Below are 18,192 nucleotides of genomic sequence, written 5' to 3' on the forward strand. Positions count from 1 at the left end.
ATATATATATATATATATATATATATATATATATATATATATATATATATATATATATATATATATATATATATATGTATATATATAAAAAAAAAAACATATTATATGTAAAAATATAAAGTCTGGGAAAACAAATTGATTAAATATATATAAAAAAAGAAATAAATCTGTGTACAATCTCTAACCTTTTCAATTAAAAGTTTTAAAAATAATTCACAAAAGGATTCTTTTTTTTTTTTTTTCAACAATATTGGAACAAAAGTCCCCCCATAGCCCAGGAAGCAGATATAACCTGATGTTAAGCTGCTGTATTACACCTTAATGCTAGATCAAGGTTTTTGTGAATCTTGCAGAAATTTTCAGATTATTAATCCCTCTCTAATTTTGCATCAACAGAATTTCCCTGAGCTGTGTTAACTCTGTTGATATGTTGCAGAATCTATTGAGGGGTAATTAGATGTAAAAAGATGTACAAATGAAGGTGCTGGTGCAACATCTTCATTTTACATTAGATTTAAGCAGGAATCCGTAGGAATCTGTTGCATGTGAAGATGCTGGAGTCACATGTAAGGGCCTTGTTTCCTCCCTGCATGCCTGTGGTTGGTTTGGTTTCCTCACCTGCTTAGTCGACGGATAGCATAAAAGTCTGAGATGTTACCTTTGCCTCTGGGACAACGGCTGCTGATCGCGAGCCCGATCCCTGTCTGTTTACTGTAATTAGTGTGTCACAAGTTTTGATTTATTATGCAGTGAGTAAGAGAGGTGTTATCACAGGAACTAAAGAGCAGGGAGGGTTGGTGGTTGTAGCTACAGAGTAAAGAGGAAATGAAGACAGTGCGCCGCTGTGTTGAACTAAAAGCTTGAAGGCAAAAGGGAGCCAGACTGCCTCTGTTCAGTTTGTGCAACAGCCAGATTTTTAGAGATGTTAGTTGAAGAAACTATTTAGCTAAATTTAACGTTGATTTGGTTTTCTGTTAGTGGGTGTTAGGGCTGTGCAATTAATTGCATCTGCATTATTATCGCAATTTAGATAAACGCAATTTTCAAACTGCAGAGGCCTTCGATCTTTAGGCAAAATACATTTAAGAAGAGTAACGCACTAATTTTCTCATTCCAGACCTGTAGGTGGCAGTAATGCAATTAAAGTTGGTATGCTGTTGCACAGAAGTGAACAGAGCGTTGAAGCTAGCAAATAGATCATTACAGTAGGAGTAATAACTTTTTTCATGCAAAGGTACCAGTAAAGTCCTGCAGCACTGGTTTCTGGACAAGCAGGCTTTCAAGGCCGTGATAAAACTGAACATCCTCATGGCTTAGTGCAAAGGAAAATCGCAAGAAAGTCAATCACAATATTAGTTTAAAATAATCGCAATTTGGATATTTGGCAAAAATGTTCGGCCCTAGTAGGCAGCAAACTAAACCTCATCATTTAATACGTTTTTCAGACTCATACAGATTTTTGGTACAAAACATATTTCAACCACAAAGGAGCATTTTTTTTATTGGAACCAAATGTCATTTTATCTTGCAGCTCATAGAACTGTGATGGTCCTCAGCTTCTTTGCATTCACACGCCGACCTCCTGATTGACCCATGTCCCGTCCTGCCCCATCTCCCGTTTATACTCTGAGAGGGGCCGGCGCTCCTCTGAACAGCCTCCACTTTAGATGTCCTGGAGGGGAAACCCCCCTGCTGTTTTCTGGGTGAGTCTTTCTTTCAGATACATCTGATAAGTTATCTATGTAGCTGTAGCTCAGTAAAACTCAGGAATCTCAGCATTTGCTGAGCGAAAGCTGACTTCTGCTCTAAGCCATAGAAAACTGATGACAGTGAAGGTGGATGATACATTTAATATTGCATCAAACACAGCTGTCATTTTTTTCACTTAAAGAAACATATCAATTGTGTTTAACCTTTTTGAAATTAAATTGATCTAATGTTTCTTTTACATCCAAGGTTTTGTAGAAATGCAAAAATAAAGACTCTTGGATGATTTTTGCAGGTCAGCAAAAGGCGCCATTCACATCTGGAACCTGAACAGCAGGAGGGCGGAGCGGGTAGTAGAGGGTCATAGTGGTCAGTCGATCCTGTGGCTCAGCACACTGCCATCCGGAGATGCTCTCATCAGGTGGGTCTCTCTTAGTGGTTTCTAAAGATCTGTTACCATTAGGGCAGCTATGCCCTGCAGCAAAAACAGGCATTCACCTTTTATAGTGTTTTATTGGCGCCTTTTGATGTAATGACAACTATGAGAAACACAAGGACGTGGAAACAAAGACAAACTTAGGAACGTTTCAATGTTGACACAGTGAAGGATAAATTCCGCCTGTGGCATTTAATGAGGCATTTTGCCTGATCAGCAACTATTAAGGGAAAGAAAACAGACGTTTTTTTTCCCTCGTCAAGTTAGTTAAGTGGTTTTAAGACAGCAAAAGATAAATCAACATTAAAACTCAACCTTTCCACAAACAGAGGAGGAATAGTAATTGGCACAGGCCTTTTGGCTCTGGGTGAAGATGTGTCTGACGCCTTTACAGTTACAAAAGCGTGGGAAGGAATATAGAGCATAAACTAAAATACTTTTATCACATTCAAAAATGTTTTTTTTTTTTTTTTTTTTAATCAAATGTATGATTAGGCTGTGCATTAATATTTGAAGCCCATCCCAGCTGGTTATCATCAATATATTTTATTACCAACCATTATTAATTAAGGAGTCTCAGCTTTTTCCAAGCTAATCATAACCAAACAATCTTAATATGACAAAAAACAAAAGGAATTGTCTGTTAGCTTCATACAGATGAACAGCCTGTACCTCCCGTTAATAACTGTTGTGTTTAGCCGCTTATGTCATCAGCAGCAGGCTTTTGTTCTCCTTTTAAATTTTCCAAGACTCATTTTTGTTTTTTAGAAACAGAATTAACTGTGTTCCTTCCTCTAAATACTTCCAGTAGTGTGTCTCTGAATTACATGTTGCCCATTGGTAACCTTTAGCCTTTTATTAACAGTTTTTTAAACAAAACCTCCATATCCTCTATAACACGTCATAGGAACTGATTCATAAGAGGGGATACCAATACTGACTTATGAACTAAATATGTTTTCCATGTTTCTTTTAGTTATTGTAATTTTCAGGTCTATAAATTGAAGATCGATCAATCCATGTTTTTTAAAGCTGATTATTTTGACATCAGTCTAAAGGCAATTTTATTGACAGGCTGATTCTTCTGACCAATACTGCTTTTTAATCCATTATATACATGATGAATATAAGAAAACCATAACAGTTGTTACACCAGTCTTAATAAAAAACAAACAAAACAAAAAACATTTGTTTATGCACATATCGCCGCCTTCAAGAAACAATGCAAATATCGACTGGACGATGTATCAGTCTATCTCTACTATAAAAGAAGATGTGATGAACAACGGTCTAGCTCACTGATAAGCCTCCAGAGGGGACCTCCTGTGGTACTTGAGGGGGTCTGACCTAGTTCCTATAGATAGATATAGATAGATAGATAGATAGATAGATAGATAGATGGATGGATGGATGGATAGATAGATAGATATGGGTTTATTTAGCAAAGCTTTACTATTGGCACCATTCCATGCTTCTTGAATCTCTTAGATGAGAATTTAGGCAGACTATATGTGGATGGGTCCGCATGGTTGTAACCTTCTTTCTTTCTTGTCCTCTCTCTGTTGGACTGAGCAGTCAGGGACGTGACATGCAGATCTGCCTGTGGGACCTGAAAGAAGGCCGCAGTGAGGCGGTGGACTCTGTGTGGACGGGCAGCGTTGGATTCTGTCAATGTTCACTGCTGGAAACCAGCCCGTCAAACTACCTGCTGGCCTTTGCTGGCCAGGAGACTGAAGAGGTGAGACATCAGCCTAAAAAGGGTTTTCTAAAAGTTTAAGGCAATTTTTTTCACTTGCCTCCCCATCAGGGCGTTCTGGGATGAGCTTTTAATACTTACAACAAGATAGAGCCTTCAGATCACAACACAAATATAAGTGAATGAACTGAAATTTCCTGAAAACTAGAATAACAGCCTAGCACAATGATGATCCAACAGCACATCTTATTGTAGGTTCAGTCATCAACCTTCAGAAAGATTTGGTGTTGTTGTTTTACTTATCTATTCATAAATCAGTTATATTTTTATTTGTACATTTATTTAAGGTACAAAGTCCTAGAGGAATGACTTCTGACAATTTTAGGGATGTATTTAGATTTTTTGCACCATGGGGAAAATGTATCTTTTAACTTTATTTGAATTTCTTTTTTCAGTTTTTTAAAAAGCCACATTGCCATTGAATTCATAGGAAATGAGTGTTGTACTCAAAGAATAACATCAGAGGGAACACTTTATGCCTGTTAGCTTATTTACATGACACATTTTCAGTCCAAATGGTCTTTTTACCAGTTACTGATGTCATTATTTACATAGCTAAAGAGTAAAGCAATAATCCAAAACCTAGCTTCAAAACTGAAATAATCAAGTCAACAGACTGATTATTAAGCCACATAGATGCAGCATTAAGACCAGGCCTGTTGTACATCTGCATTCAAAATTAATGTATGCAATAATTTCCTGAAATTAGCATTTTCTTGCTAAATTGTCACTCCATCTACATCTCACCGCTTAAAACGAGACTAGTCCTGCTGTTTTAAATGTGCTATTGCAGTGATTTCCGACCTTTATGCTGTTCCATTCCTCCCAAGACCCTGATTTTAATCAGGAAATAAAATCATTAAAATAATATGTTGAAGATTTTTTTATTATTGACAAAAAAATAAAGCCTGAATTAAAGCAAAATTGATGATTACACCAAGCATGGTGATGGCAGCATCATGCTTAGGGTCTGCTTCACTAAAAGGGGAAGTGTTCTTTAGTTCCCTCAAATCAACAGCTTGTTTGTTGAATTATGGACACATTCTTCCCAAGCACACCTTAATCCTGGTGTTGGAGCAGCTGTAATCATCCTGAACTCATTTCTATTAACCTCTAACTGCTCCCCAAGGGGATGGGTCAAAATGCAGAGAGTGAATTTCCCCATTGTAGGACAATAAAGGGATTTACATAACACTAATGACATCAACTCTTTGAACAACGATTTAAAGCCTCATCTTTGCCAGGAAACCAACCAATTTTATTTAACTCTACCAATTCCTTTAAGTAGTTTAATCAAATATCAATGGAATTATGCAAGAAGCTTTTTGATTTTTACCAGGTGTTTGTAGTTTCTCTGAAGCTTGATAAGTGATTTTGGTCTAGTTGTATTTTTTAGGGGGGAGGGGAGAATGCATGTACATATTTCAGCCTAAATATAACATTTTGACCATATGTGGATTGGAGAAAATCCACAACTTCTTGCCGGCAATGTAAACATAATATTTTAGAACAGAAACTGTCAAACAATAATCAGAATGTTTTCCTTGCTGAACCGCTGAGGAAGAATTAAATTTGGACCAATCAACTAAATACGTGTCAGTTTGGGTCACGGTTGGTAGCTTTCCTTTTATTGAAGGCTGTACGTCTAAAGCACCTGATTGGCCTCAGTGAGCCGATGGAAGTACGCTGAATTGTGCCTTTCAAGAGGAAATCCATGATGCTTGATGAAATAATCTAGGCGGCTGTTTATACTTTAAATCATTGGCTGCTGGCTATGAAGAAAAGGAACTATTACCCGCGCTCGGAATGAAATCACACTTTCTAGTGAATTCACAACACCCACTAGCTTGTATGGTTTTGTGTGGAGCCAGTGTCTTAGAGGTGAGACTAGTTGGGGAGAAGGCAGCCAGCTATTCAGCCATCTTTTATTGCCTCCAGATTCATGTTACGCTCTTCACTTGCAGAGGAGCCGCACTTGAAAGGGACGGAGCGGTCACCTGATCCAGTCAAACGTGCCTCCGCTAACCCCGGTCCAGCGAGCCAGGCACCAGGGCGCCTGTGACTCCCAGCACCTCAATAATGCCATTGTCCCATCAGACACAGACAGAGAGGCAAACCTATGTCGGCATAAAAGGCAGACCAAAACGGACTGTGGCCCTTTTTTTGTCGTTTGGCATCTCCACCCCATTCCACAGGCATAACAGGCCAAGACAGATGCTTATCATGCATGTGCAAGTAAAACACCCTCATTAACAAATTTTCTCAGAAACAATGCACAGGCTCATGCCACAGAGCACGCACAATGGTGTGATTTAGCCAAAAAAAAAAACAAAAAAAACAGGTCAGTATTTGGATATATGACAAGAAAACAGACAAAACGTTCCTACTGAGGTGGTTTTTCTGTTTATTGCTCACAGCAGGATTCCTGCCAGCAGATAACTGCTGTGTCAGAAGCATTAATTAATAGCGTGGGCGTTTTATTTATGGGGCAGTTCGATGCCACACAAGAACAGAGATCACCTGAGGCGCAGAGGAGCCTTAAAAGCTCCCTTTGTCAGGCACGCAGAGGTAAACATACAGGACAGATGTGGCTTAGTGATAAAATACAGATCACTCCCTTAAAGGGCTGTTTAATGTGAAGCCTAATGAGGATGAATATGCCAATCATCAGCCTGGAGGAAGCCAACAGAGTTAGTTTTGGTCCTAATGTGGGTACAAATGCACGCACTTCATCACTGGATCCATTAGTTGTAGTTTTATTAGATGTTGGTTCCAATGTGTGCAGGAAAACACAGCTCATGTCGCAGGGCCTGGCTTTGGTGGGATGGATTATAGACAGCGTGGCAGCCAGTCTGTGCTAGCTGATGGCGGACTGATCCGCTGAAGTCCAAAAAAACTTAATGACATGATTCTGGTTACAGCCGGCAGCCGGGTTATGACTTGGCAGGCAGATTGTAAACAGATATCGTACCCACAGGTCTGCTTCCTCCTAATACGTAACCCAGTCATGAAGACAGATTCATTAAGACAAACATACAAAAATAATTGGAACTTAATTAAGAAAAAGACAGCGCATTAAGAAAGTATTAATACTCCTTAAACTTTGCCAAATTTTGTCACACCACAAACTTAATTAACCATTTGTTTTTTAAATAGATTTATGTAATAAGCTAACATAAAAACTCAAAAACTTTTTTCTATTCTATTTTTATGTACAAGTAAAAATAACAATTGCTATATATTTAAATTCGAACCCCCTCTCATTTTGATAGGCTATGGAGTAATTTATTTTCCATTATTGTTGCATAGAACATGTTTTTTGATCATTTAAAAGAACAAGAAAATCTAATCAAAAGAAAATGAGAATGTAATACTGCAGGAATTATTTTATTTTATTTTTTTTGTTTTAATTTTTACAACAAATTTTTACAGATTTTGTATATTCATTATTTTTTTTTCAAATCTTCTTTTTAGAGTTTTACAGATTTCATTTTTTTCTAACTGCTTTTCACAAATTCCCTTCCTTTCTATTGGGCTGCATGGATGTTAGCACCAATGTTTGTATCAGGCTTGAAGTGAAGAGTCTGATCTGTTAAAAAAGAATTTGAAAATAATGCAGCTATAAATCTGAAAAACAGAAATTTGAAAAATTAAGATATAAAAAAAAACCTGATAATAAAAACAAAACAAAAAAACCACTGTAAAGTCAAAACTGCATTTTAATGTTCATGTTCAGCCGCAATTAGTCCACTATGAGCCATGTAGGGGCAACCCAAACAGGTGCAACAAGTGGTAGGAAAGCGACACACCATCTTGGTACAACATGGTGGTTTTAGCATCATGTTGTTGAATGTGATCAGAGGAGATTCATACAGAGCAACACAGAATAAAACCAGAGGGAAAAAACACAGGCGTAAAGGTTCACCCTTCTGAGGGAATACAACTCAGGGTCTACAGAGAGAGCTTGGAATGGTTCAGTCAAATTCCTGACCTGAAACTAACCAAAGATCTGAAGTAAAAGTATGAAATCTGTCTTTAGTAATGCTCTCTATCCAATCTACTAAAAGCTATTATGCCCTGAAGAACGTATGAAGAGAATGTCTTTCTCTAGGTGATGGTAGAAATTATTCAAGGATGCTAAACGCAAGTTCACAACAGAAAGAAAATTCAAATAATCCCTCCACTTTACAGTTATGCCAATAAAGTACAACAGATTTTATGGATCTAACTTGGTGAAAGTGAAAAACATCAAAGTGAAAAACTTTAAGCAGTATGAATAGACAACAAGTCCCGTACAGATAAAGGCTAAAGATTATAAGGCTGGATCAGGCAAAGACGTCTTGTGTGCATTTTAACGTCTTTAGAAATACAAAATGATTCTAGGGTTAATTCCCACTGAAAGGTCTCATCTGTCTCCCCAGATCCAGATCACTGAGATGCCCAGTAAGAAGCCAGTCTGCACACTGATGCCAGACACTAAGCTGGGGATGGTCATGTGCCTGCAGCTGTGGAAGGTGAGTTTTCTGAACCCGTTCATCGCTACGCCGTTCCTGTTTTCTTCCGGTTACTGTACGCCGCACGACAAGATGCAGAAACAGACAAATCGACAGAAATGCACACACAGGAGACATGGTGGGGATTTATGGCCCAGCGACTCGTCTCGGGCCATTTTTCCATGCGATGTTTCTCAGCTGGCAGCCAGCCCCAACACTGTAATTAGAGCGTTTGGGAAGGCCGTGGGTTCACAGCCATATATCAGCCTGCAGCTGTATATCCAATCTGATCTGGGCAAAAAGTTAGCTCTCTTTCTGTTTTGTAGATGCTGTCAAATGTTTTGTTTTCCTCTCATTATTATGACCCTATAATTATTTACACGCTTAATAATTAAAGTTTCAGTGTTTTGGGACTGTGGTTGGAGACTGCCTGCTTTGTGTACGTTTTATGAACTTTTTAAGTTTACAGACAACAGAAATAAAAATCCTGCTCATCATGTTGAAACTACAGTCTCGGGAAGCTGCCGGTCCTGCTCGTTTTCACTCCAGCCACTATTAAAATAAGACCCAACAGGTGGCAGTCTGTTCCAGAGCGTGTAGACAAGTCTGTTTCCAAAACTTTCTTCGTTTTGCTTTGCTTTCAACCACTCTGCCTACTTTTCGTTTTCTGATTTATGAACCGATTCTTCCTCCGCGCTGAGTGCCAAGAAACCAAATGATCAACTACAGCTTTATAAATTATATAACAGCAGTGTAATACAGCAGAGACAGCTGTGCGACTTCAAAGCTTAAAGGGATCAGGCCATAGTAAATCACCTGAGCAGCGGCCTGCTGCTCCGTTACGCTTATCGAGAAGCACAGGGTCCGAGCTCCGGGAAAAGGCCCAAAACATAGATTTATTATTGTATACAAATCCCTCCTTCTCTGCCTAACTCACTCATTTTATCAGTCAAAAGAAAGAAAAATCTCCCCACATCAAATGTTTACATGCTGCCCACTGCTTCCTTCAACCCACGAAGCTGGAGGAAGCCACCTGTGTCTCTGACATACATTCCAGGAAGGCCCCGCCCATCTCTCCTTCATCCCTCTCATCATCACTCAGTTCCCACTGTATAGGCAAGAAGCGATGGTCCTCTTTTCCACTAAAACAACAGACTGAGCAAAGGATTTACTGTCAGCCTTCACGACCTCTGTGATGCAGTGCAGTTATACAGATGTTCTTTTTCACTTCATTGTCTCCTAAAGAGTAAGTCCTATTTTAGTGCTGGACATTTTTCACACCCCTTGACTTCTGTCACATATTATAAAATTTTTTTTTGATCTTGTGGTGCCAAATCTCAATAACAATTAAAAAAAGCATTTTATTTCCCTTTGGGATCAATAGAGCACTTTTGAATCTGAAACGAATAATTGTTTTTTCTTTTTTATAATGTAAAATTTTATTGTGTCAAAAATTTGTAAGTTTAACTTAATTGATTTGAGGAAAATAAAAACATCAAATTAAGTACACTTAACTGTTTTTTTTTTTTTTGTAAAGGTTACAGGGTAGAAGGATTTAATTGTGAATCTTTTCTACACTCAGGTGTCTTAAAAAAAAAAAAAACTTATCTAAAATGTATTGATTGTCCTCTTAGGCACTGAACCACACCAACTAAAGTGGTATAATACTAAAAACACCACTTATCTCCATTGGGTATTATAATAACACAATATTAGCATATAATTTATTTCATCACAACCATACGACATTAACATTGTACATTCAACAACCTATTACCCAAAAAATTTAAACAGTCCCAATTAAATCACTCATGATGTTGCAGTGCTATCCGAGCCTATTGCTAACTAGTCAGCCTGTGGGGTCTTACTTTTCAAATCTACACAGGTATTTTTTAAATTAGGCCTAATTAATACACAAATAATCCAGGTTAAATGTAGACAAAAAACACATACTCAACAAATCTCAGTTAGCAGAAATGTTACAAAATAATGAGTTTTAAGTTCGCCGTCTAATTCAATACTTACTACATTTGGATTTCAGTGATTATCGCAATGATTGCATTTCTGACTTCCTTGCTAAATGGCTTATTAATCGTCTCCTCTTTCCAGCAAAGTGTGTTGCTTGCTTAGGGTTGTTCTGAGCCTCCACCCCAGTCTTAAGCCTTTTACAATTTATCTACTGTAGAAGAGCATCCCCATAGCATGATACTGCCACCACTTTGTTTCACTCTGAGGATATTACATCTAAGGAAATAAACAATATGTCTAAATTTTATACACAGCGCCTTGTATGTAGGCCAGAAACCTGATTATTAAACGGGTCACTTTAGCTGATATTTCTGAAACATTTTAGGTCTCCAATTTTTACTATTTTACCTCATATTTTCTGGTTTCAGAATACAGGAGGCTAAATATATTTACGCCTCAGACATTTTAGTTCTAAAAAGATTAAAAAACATGCGTTATTGCCAGTCCACTTTAGAGTTATGCACTAAAGCTAATTAAGTTCTGATCTGTTAAATAAAAGCCCAACAAATGGCAGTCTTTGATTACAACAAAATGGGAAGGAGATAAAGTTTTCGATTGATTTAATTCCATAATATTAGAATATTCTATGTCTTTCTGATTGGCTCTGATGTGGATTATCAGACCAGTAAGGATCAAGTTGGCTTTGATGAAGAGAACAATCGAAAGTGGCTCCACATGTGGATTTGACTTGTGCGAGGATGTTGGGCTTGGCCGCAGGGACGCTGGTGATATACGATGTGCAAGGCCTCTCATGTGCACAGAGGCTGGCTGGGAAAAAAGGAAATGTTCCTTTACAGATATCCATCACTCTGAGCTCATCACCTAGCTGCCTCATGGCCATCACATCATGGCAGGATGGGACGGCGACCACAGGACACGATTGGTTCCTTATGTTGAAGCCTGAGGCCTGTGCTGGGACATCAGCAACAGTCTGCTGGTCTTCATGCATTCTACTGAAGGAGATTACCTTCATGTAAACATACTCTTATTGGATGTGGAATGAAAAAACTTGTCTATTCAGTTTTTGCATTTGCTTAGATCCCTCCTCTTTTCAAAAAAATGTTTATTAGGATAAAACTTGTTATACATTTTATATGTATCTCCAACCAGCTTTTTATTTTCTAGGTAATTAAACCTCAAACATCAAGATTCAACATTGATTTTGTTTGTGGCTTTAATCATTAACTAAAAGTAAAAGCTGAGAAGCATAAAATATAGAGAGGAAAAGTACAGGAAAGTGTTTTTGTAATTAAAAATGCTATTATTCTCTACTTAGATCATCTTATAAAAACATTTTTCAACTATGGTTAGCACAAAATGACACCTAACCCACCATAGAAGAGAGGTCGGTACAACATGGTACAAAACTAGGCGTCTGAGCAAATGGGAGGATTAACTGGCAAACCTATACATTTATAAACTGTTTGATGATCGCCTTTACTGTACAAGACATTTCAAGCATTTACTCCCAATGTAGTGTATGTAGCTGTAAAGCTCTGTGTTTCAGGAAAGCAGATTATGAAATCATGCATTAATTCAGTTTGCAAAATAATAGTGTGACAGATGTGAAGTCGCAACTTATTGACTTAATTTTGAAGACTCCTTTAACTTAAACAAGTCTTATCAAATTATACTGCTTGTATATCTAATCAATACGAGTGTAAGACCAAATCGATTCCATCAAGTATCGCAATATTTCAGTGGACAATATTGGACAAAAATATGTCTGATCTCAAAAGTAAACTATAGCAAACATCCATTTCATTGTCTTACTTTTATATAACTATTAAACTTCTAGCGGCTAGTTGGCCAAGAGTCTATTATTTAGCTGCTCTGCACCAGCCACAGTGGAGCAACAGTAAGATCTTATGAGGTTTTCCAGAGTTATATAATAATAGAAATCATGACATGAATATATCTGGATAGATAGTAACGTTAAATGTATATTTTGATATGAATTGCAAAATTCTTGCCAATTTACACCCCTACTAATGAACTGAAAAAAAAGCGAGTGATCAGATCTAAGATGAATAAGAGGGAATTTTAGACTGTAAAAGACTTAAAAGTAGTTAATATAACAAGTCTGACCCTGTTAGAACCAAGAGCAAATCCTTTCCAAGGAGAGAACTGCTTCTTTCTCCAGGCCAGTTCACTCAGAGAAAAAGATTTTTAAGATCTTTAAATTGTCCAAACTTAGGAGACTCACACATGATGATAAATAACAGGGATAGAACAATTTTGGTCGTATAGTGTGTTCTCTTCAACCACATCACTGGCGCGGCACATCACACCATCTGATGCTGAAGCTCTGGACGCACATCAAGGAAAGAGTCTATAGATGGTTTCCATGTATAATGGCAGGTGCAATCCATAGTGACTTGGCATTATTGGCTATAATTAGTGGGGGGAAAGCAGTTTTTAGACATTTTTAAGCGAGAAAGTTGATCTTAAAGGCACACTATGCAACATTTTTCAGTTAATTAATGTGTTCCATAACGTTTTGGATGATTAAATGAGTCATTTCAGGTCGAACAAAGGTTTTCTCGGCCGCCCTGGTGGTCTGTAGGGGAAATACCGTACTTGCAATTGCAGGAGCCCTTGGCCCGCACCCACAGGCTCAGAAGTCTCGTGCATCGTGAGAGTCGGTCTTGCTTTACGGCGAGAACTGCTACACACCCCCAGTGAAAGGCATGCTCGTTGCTAGCGCAGTGGCGATAATTGCAGTTATCATGGCGGAACCAGCGAGAAAACAGCGAAAGCCCATGTCGGAGCAGGCAAGAAAGAGGAAAAGGGCTCTCTACCGCAGTAGACATGGTGATTCGTTGCGTTCGCCTGTCTGCTAAGCTCAAAACAACCGCGCCTGGCTTGACGGAGAAACCAGGAAAACAGCTGAGCATATTTACGACAGTGCACTTTTACTTTCGCCCTCTGGGGGGAGCCTTGCTGGAAAATCAACCCCGGTTGCATAGTATACCTTTAAAACATCATCCATGCAGTCAATTCATCAACATGATGATCGTACCTTTGAATATTCTGTAGTGACAGACAGCTTCTAAGCCGGCCAATCGCAGCCCCAGCTGTTTGAAGTAGCTGGAGGTGAATATAAAGTGTTTTGTAGGTGGTAAAAACTGCTAGTACCAAAAGTTTTTACATTTTTGCATCTGTACTGGAATTGAATTGAAGAGTATGTGATCTGTATGTTTCATTCCTATAATCTGAGAGTATGCGAAACACAATTTTGAGAAAAATGCAATTCGGAAAACTCAACTGAAAAACCAAAAGAAAAAGAAAAAAATTCAAAAAATGAAATCTATCAAAATTTTCTTCTTAATTTGAAAAAAGGAAATACAAAATCTAAAATAAAAAAAGTACATAAAATTTGAAGAAAAAATCAGAATAAACATAAACAATATTTTTATGAAAAAATGACATTAAAAAATCTAATCAAATAACTTAAACATAAAAAATTCTTTTGAAAAAATAATTGAGAAAACTAATTATTCTTAAAACCTTTATCCGATTAAAGTGTTTCTCATTTTTTTCAGATATCAATAAACAATGACGTAACAACATTCACTCCTTATTGCAAAAAGCCCCAACAAATTACAGAAGCAAAATGTTTTTCTAAAGTAGTAAAAACAAAAATCTAACTGAAAACTGGCCTGTTAGGCTTCCAAGAGTCTGACACTAACTCTGAAAAGGCTGCAGGTTTTCCAGTCAGGTGCTGGTCGTGCTCCATATGTCTCATCATTCACCTGAGTTCTCCATGGTCTAAGGATTCGAAAACAGAATCCCTTTTCTTTCAAAGAAAACATCTAAGCCTGACTAAAGTCTCCTGAAATCTTCTGGAAAAATCCATGATGGTCTGAAGAACCCAGACCTAAACGTCTGGGCCGCATTTTTAAAGGTTGTATTTGGACCACAAAGCGCTTCACATCATAGCAATAGTGAAACACCGTGGTTTCTGTAAATACAGATGAAATAATGATTAGTTGCATATACAAAGACATTTTAACCTAAACCGTAAGGTCTCTGCTCAAAAGCTTAAGATGAGGACTGTATTGAAAAAAAGAATAACATAACCAGAAAGGTCAACATGACTAATGGGGTCACCTGAAGAGAACGGATGACAGGAGATGCCCCCATAGTCTGATAGATTTAAAGACTGATAAGAACAATGTAAAGAAAGAAAAACAATGAGTTGTTTGTAGATTTGTAAGCGCCAGAGTACGTTTGAATCAGCAACTGAAGATTTTCCAAATAAAAAATGTCTTTCATATCATATATTCACTGCAAAATCAATATATAAATAAGTAAAAAAAGAATCTTAAATTAAGTGCATTTAACCTTAATTTAAGTAGGTACATAAGACAATTTGCCAATAGAGTGCGTATTTTACTCTTTAAATAAAAATAATTAGAAAATATGCACTTGAAATAAGACAATGCAATTGTTTTTTTGTTTTGTTTTTTAAATGTAAATTGTCTTGTTCCATTGGCAAAGTGTCTAACTTGCCTCCTCAATTCAAGAAAAAATTCACTCATTTTAAGAAAAAATTACTTATTTAGATAAAAGTTTCTGCAGTTATGTTATTTATGTTAACAGATATTATATAAAAGTCCAGTAGAAGGTTAGTCATTTTTTAAAAAGTTTAAATGAATGTTTAAGTTTGGAGTTTGAAGCTATGAACCATGAAGCCTTGGCTGATGGTCACAGCAGCGTTTCCTCCTCTGGTCCTTCTTCTCTGGGCAGTTTCCAGTCGTCTGTCTTTGCAGCTGTTCCTCTGTGATGAATCTCCACCCAATGCCCTAGCCCCACTCCAGCAGAGAGCCCTCTTGTAGAAAGGCCTGTGGAGGATATAATGAATTAGGTGTCTACCCAGGGTTCCCCGACCTCCGACCCATGACATCATCAATCAAGGAGGTCCTTCGCTTAAGTGAAACGCTGGGCCCCAATCTGGAACGCTTAGCCTGGTCCCTGCCGGCAAGCAGGGGGCCACTGATTTTCACTTGTTTTTATTTGTTTTCATAATCCCTCCGTGTTCGTCCTCGCTGATGTGTTTGGAAGGAGTACACGACTCTGTCTATAATTTGTTTCAAGCTGGAAGAAGAGAAATATGGAGCGTTAACAGAGGAGAGGACTTGAACGTGGATGAAAAATGGCTGACGCGGTCTGTGTGCACATATGGAAAAAATTTCTTTCCCTCCTGGCTTCTGCATGGCACTGAGCTTTTTTTTTAATGTCTGGTGTTATTTTAAAACAAAAGGTAGAGTCGGCACTACGCTGATTATCTGTGCCTATTCCTAGATGGTCTGAAGTCTAAATCGAGTGCTTATCTTTGTTTAGTCCAGACCATTGCCGACCAGGTATGTAGTTGTTGGGGTGATCCTTCAACTGAAAATAAGACATTATGTTTTTTAATATATTTCTTTATAGAAATTGACATCTGAAGAAAATGCAGCTGTTATGAACCCCAAACAATCCAGTCTGCCCTAACTCTTTAGTATGTTGAAATGTTACCAGAATTTCCCTTTCAATAAGAATACATGTTATCTACATACTGCTTCTTTGCATATATTGTATCTAAATTTTTGTATATTCCTTTAAAATGTTGACATCTTGTTCCAAGAACCACAAATAACTGGACCAATACTGGGATTTTATGTCATGGAATGAAGCAAAATGAAAATTATTTATAATAAGAATCTGAATCTGAATCTTATCTTAAAAACTTTGACGACACCATTTTAATGCATAAATATAGTTCAAGCTAAAAGGTGAAAATCTGCTCCAGACTTGTCCTTTTTTCATGTCCTTATTGCTTTGTATTTAAGTATTCTGTCCATCCACCTTCTCATCAACCAATCAGATTCCTTATCCACTTTTAGATAAAGCATCCCCGCAGCATGATGCTGCCACCGTCATGTTATATGGTGGGGTTGTTGTGTTTGCAGGTTATTGTTTTTTGGTGAAACATAATCGCAGACACCTTTTTTCAGAGGTTTAAAGAAATAAATACCATCCCAGCTTTATTTATAAAGCAAACAAGACTCTACTTTTTGCTTTCGACAAAGTAAAAACACTCATATGATACCATTAAACCCATACTAAAATAAAAAAACCTGAAATAGATAAAGCAGCTCCATAATGACATAATAGATCAATTATAGAATTGATTAAATTAATTAAATGGAAAGAAATGGTATGTAAAATGAATGAAAAGATGTATCAATTTTTAGAAAACATAATTTTTGCTATCATGTACTGTGTTTACATTGTTTTATGACCTAAATTCCTAGTGAAAAATTAGGACATTGGACAAGTGGACATGGATCTACTGGGAAAAAATATTATTCAGATGTTTTTATCTCAGTTATTATTATCTCTTAGTTATTATAGGCATATCTGGTAAATATGGAATTAAAATGCTTTTTGGGGTGGTTGTGACTTTTAGACAAAAATTCATCTTAATATACCTCAATGTATTAATATATAAAAAAAAAAAAATAAAAAAAAGCTAATTATTTGCATACTGATAGACGAAGAAAGCAAGCAGTAGGTAATACCGATGCAGAATAAAACCCCTGTTGCGCCGCAGAGAGCATCAGGCTGATGAATGGAGGCCACGGCTTCTCGGAGTGTCAGCTGGAGCTTCCAGCCTGATAACCTCTGCTCCTCTCAGCTCCCAGCAACACGCAGCGCTCTCTGTGGCTTTCTGAATGCCCTGTGCTCATCTCCTATCTTAACTCATGCTGCTATTCTTCCTTCCCTGCTGTCCCTCCTCCTCTCTCCTATTATTCCCCCCCCCCCCCTTGCAGCCAGATTCAGGTCTTGGACCTCTCCTGTTTGCTGGATATGAGGATGGTTCAATGTTGCTATGGGACGTAACCCAAAGGATCGAACTGAGCCGTGTCAAAGCCCACCCCGAGCCCGTCATGTGCCTGACCTTTGACCCCAGGCTTCGGAGGGGCGTATCAGGCTCCTGTGAGAAGAAGCTCTCGTCGTGGATGGTGGACAGCCAGAACAACATACAGGTTAGGGGGATCAGCGCTTCTCCAGCTGATTCTGACATGTTTGTTTTTAGGTTACAACTCTGGGGAGCCTAAAAATGTCCACTCCAATATCCAGTCCCCTTGTCTCTCACTTCTGTTTAAAGCAAAGCAGTTCCCAGTGATACTTATTTTTAATTTTGTCGACCATTCACAGTTTTATGAACCTTCAACTTTTAGTCCTAAAACCTTAATTTACTTTTTTAATAAATAGCATCAGTTTGCCAAAGAGTGATTTATTAATAACTTCTAGCCAGTTATGTGTTACAATAATTTATTTGCTGACTTTTATAATGTGAAAAAGTTAAGTTAGGACATTTGAATCCTGTTGTCAAAATTTTTTATTCTGGTTTCTTATTATGTCACGAAATTAGAGAAGCAAACACAAACGACCAACAAATGGGAAATTTCTGAAGGAAATATCCAGTCTTTTTCACATCTATGAATATATCTTACAGAATGCCACCAGGTTGGAAGAACAGACGATCTCTGTCCTTTGTTACCTTGGGAAGAAAACTAGAGATGCACCGATCGGTTGTTGATATCAGTTAAGATATCAAAGAAAATTCTAGATGTAGTATCGGTAATATGGAACTGATCCATAAGGGGAGATGAATTCAGTCTATTTCTATGATGAATTTAAGTTTGGTAAAGTCTCTTAAACATTAGGAAAGTATATCTTTGTAATATTAATTCTAACCCTTACAGTTGATATTTGTTGTT

The 18,192-nt window shown here is 37.6% G+C and overlaps 1 protein-coding gene across 3 annotated transcripts in view; it reads left to right on the forward strand.

Annotated features, from left to right (window-relative positions):
* Positions 1–18,192, forward strand: part of gnb1l (guanine nucleotide binding protein (G protein), beta polypeptide 1-like) — a 36,918-nt gene that overhangs the window by 8,226 nt on the left and 10,500 nt on the right. For 2 of the 3 annotated variants that reach the window (XM_015383039.1, XM_015383040.1), the window contains exons 2-6: positions 1,532–1,703; positions 2,003–2,128; positions 3,719–3,881; positions 8,321–8,413; positions 17,239–17,454. In XM_015383039.1, the coding sequence (XP_015238525.1) occupies positions 1,594–1,703; positions 2,003–2,128; positions 3,719–3,881; positions 8,321–8,413; positions 17,239–17,454 (708 nt within the window). In that variant the 5' untranslated portion in view covers positions 1,532–1,593. The remainder of the gene's footprint in view (positions 1–1,531; positions 1,704–2,002; positions 2,129–3,718; positions 3,882–8,320; positions 8,414–17,238; positions 17,455–18,192) is intronic. The other variant, XM_015383041.1, reaches the window with a different exon arrangement.

The sequence above is a fragment of the Cyprinodon variegatus genome, unplaced genomic scaffold (assembly GCF_000732505.1).
Source record: "Cyprinodon variegatus isolate N-32 unplaced genomic scaffold, C_variegatus-1.0 Scaffold273, whole genome shotgun sequence".
NCBI classification, from domain to species: Eukaryota; Metazoa; Chordata; class Actinopteri; order Cyprinodontiformes; family Cyprinodontidae; genus Cyprinodon; species Cyprinodon variegatus.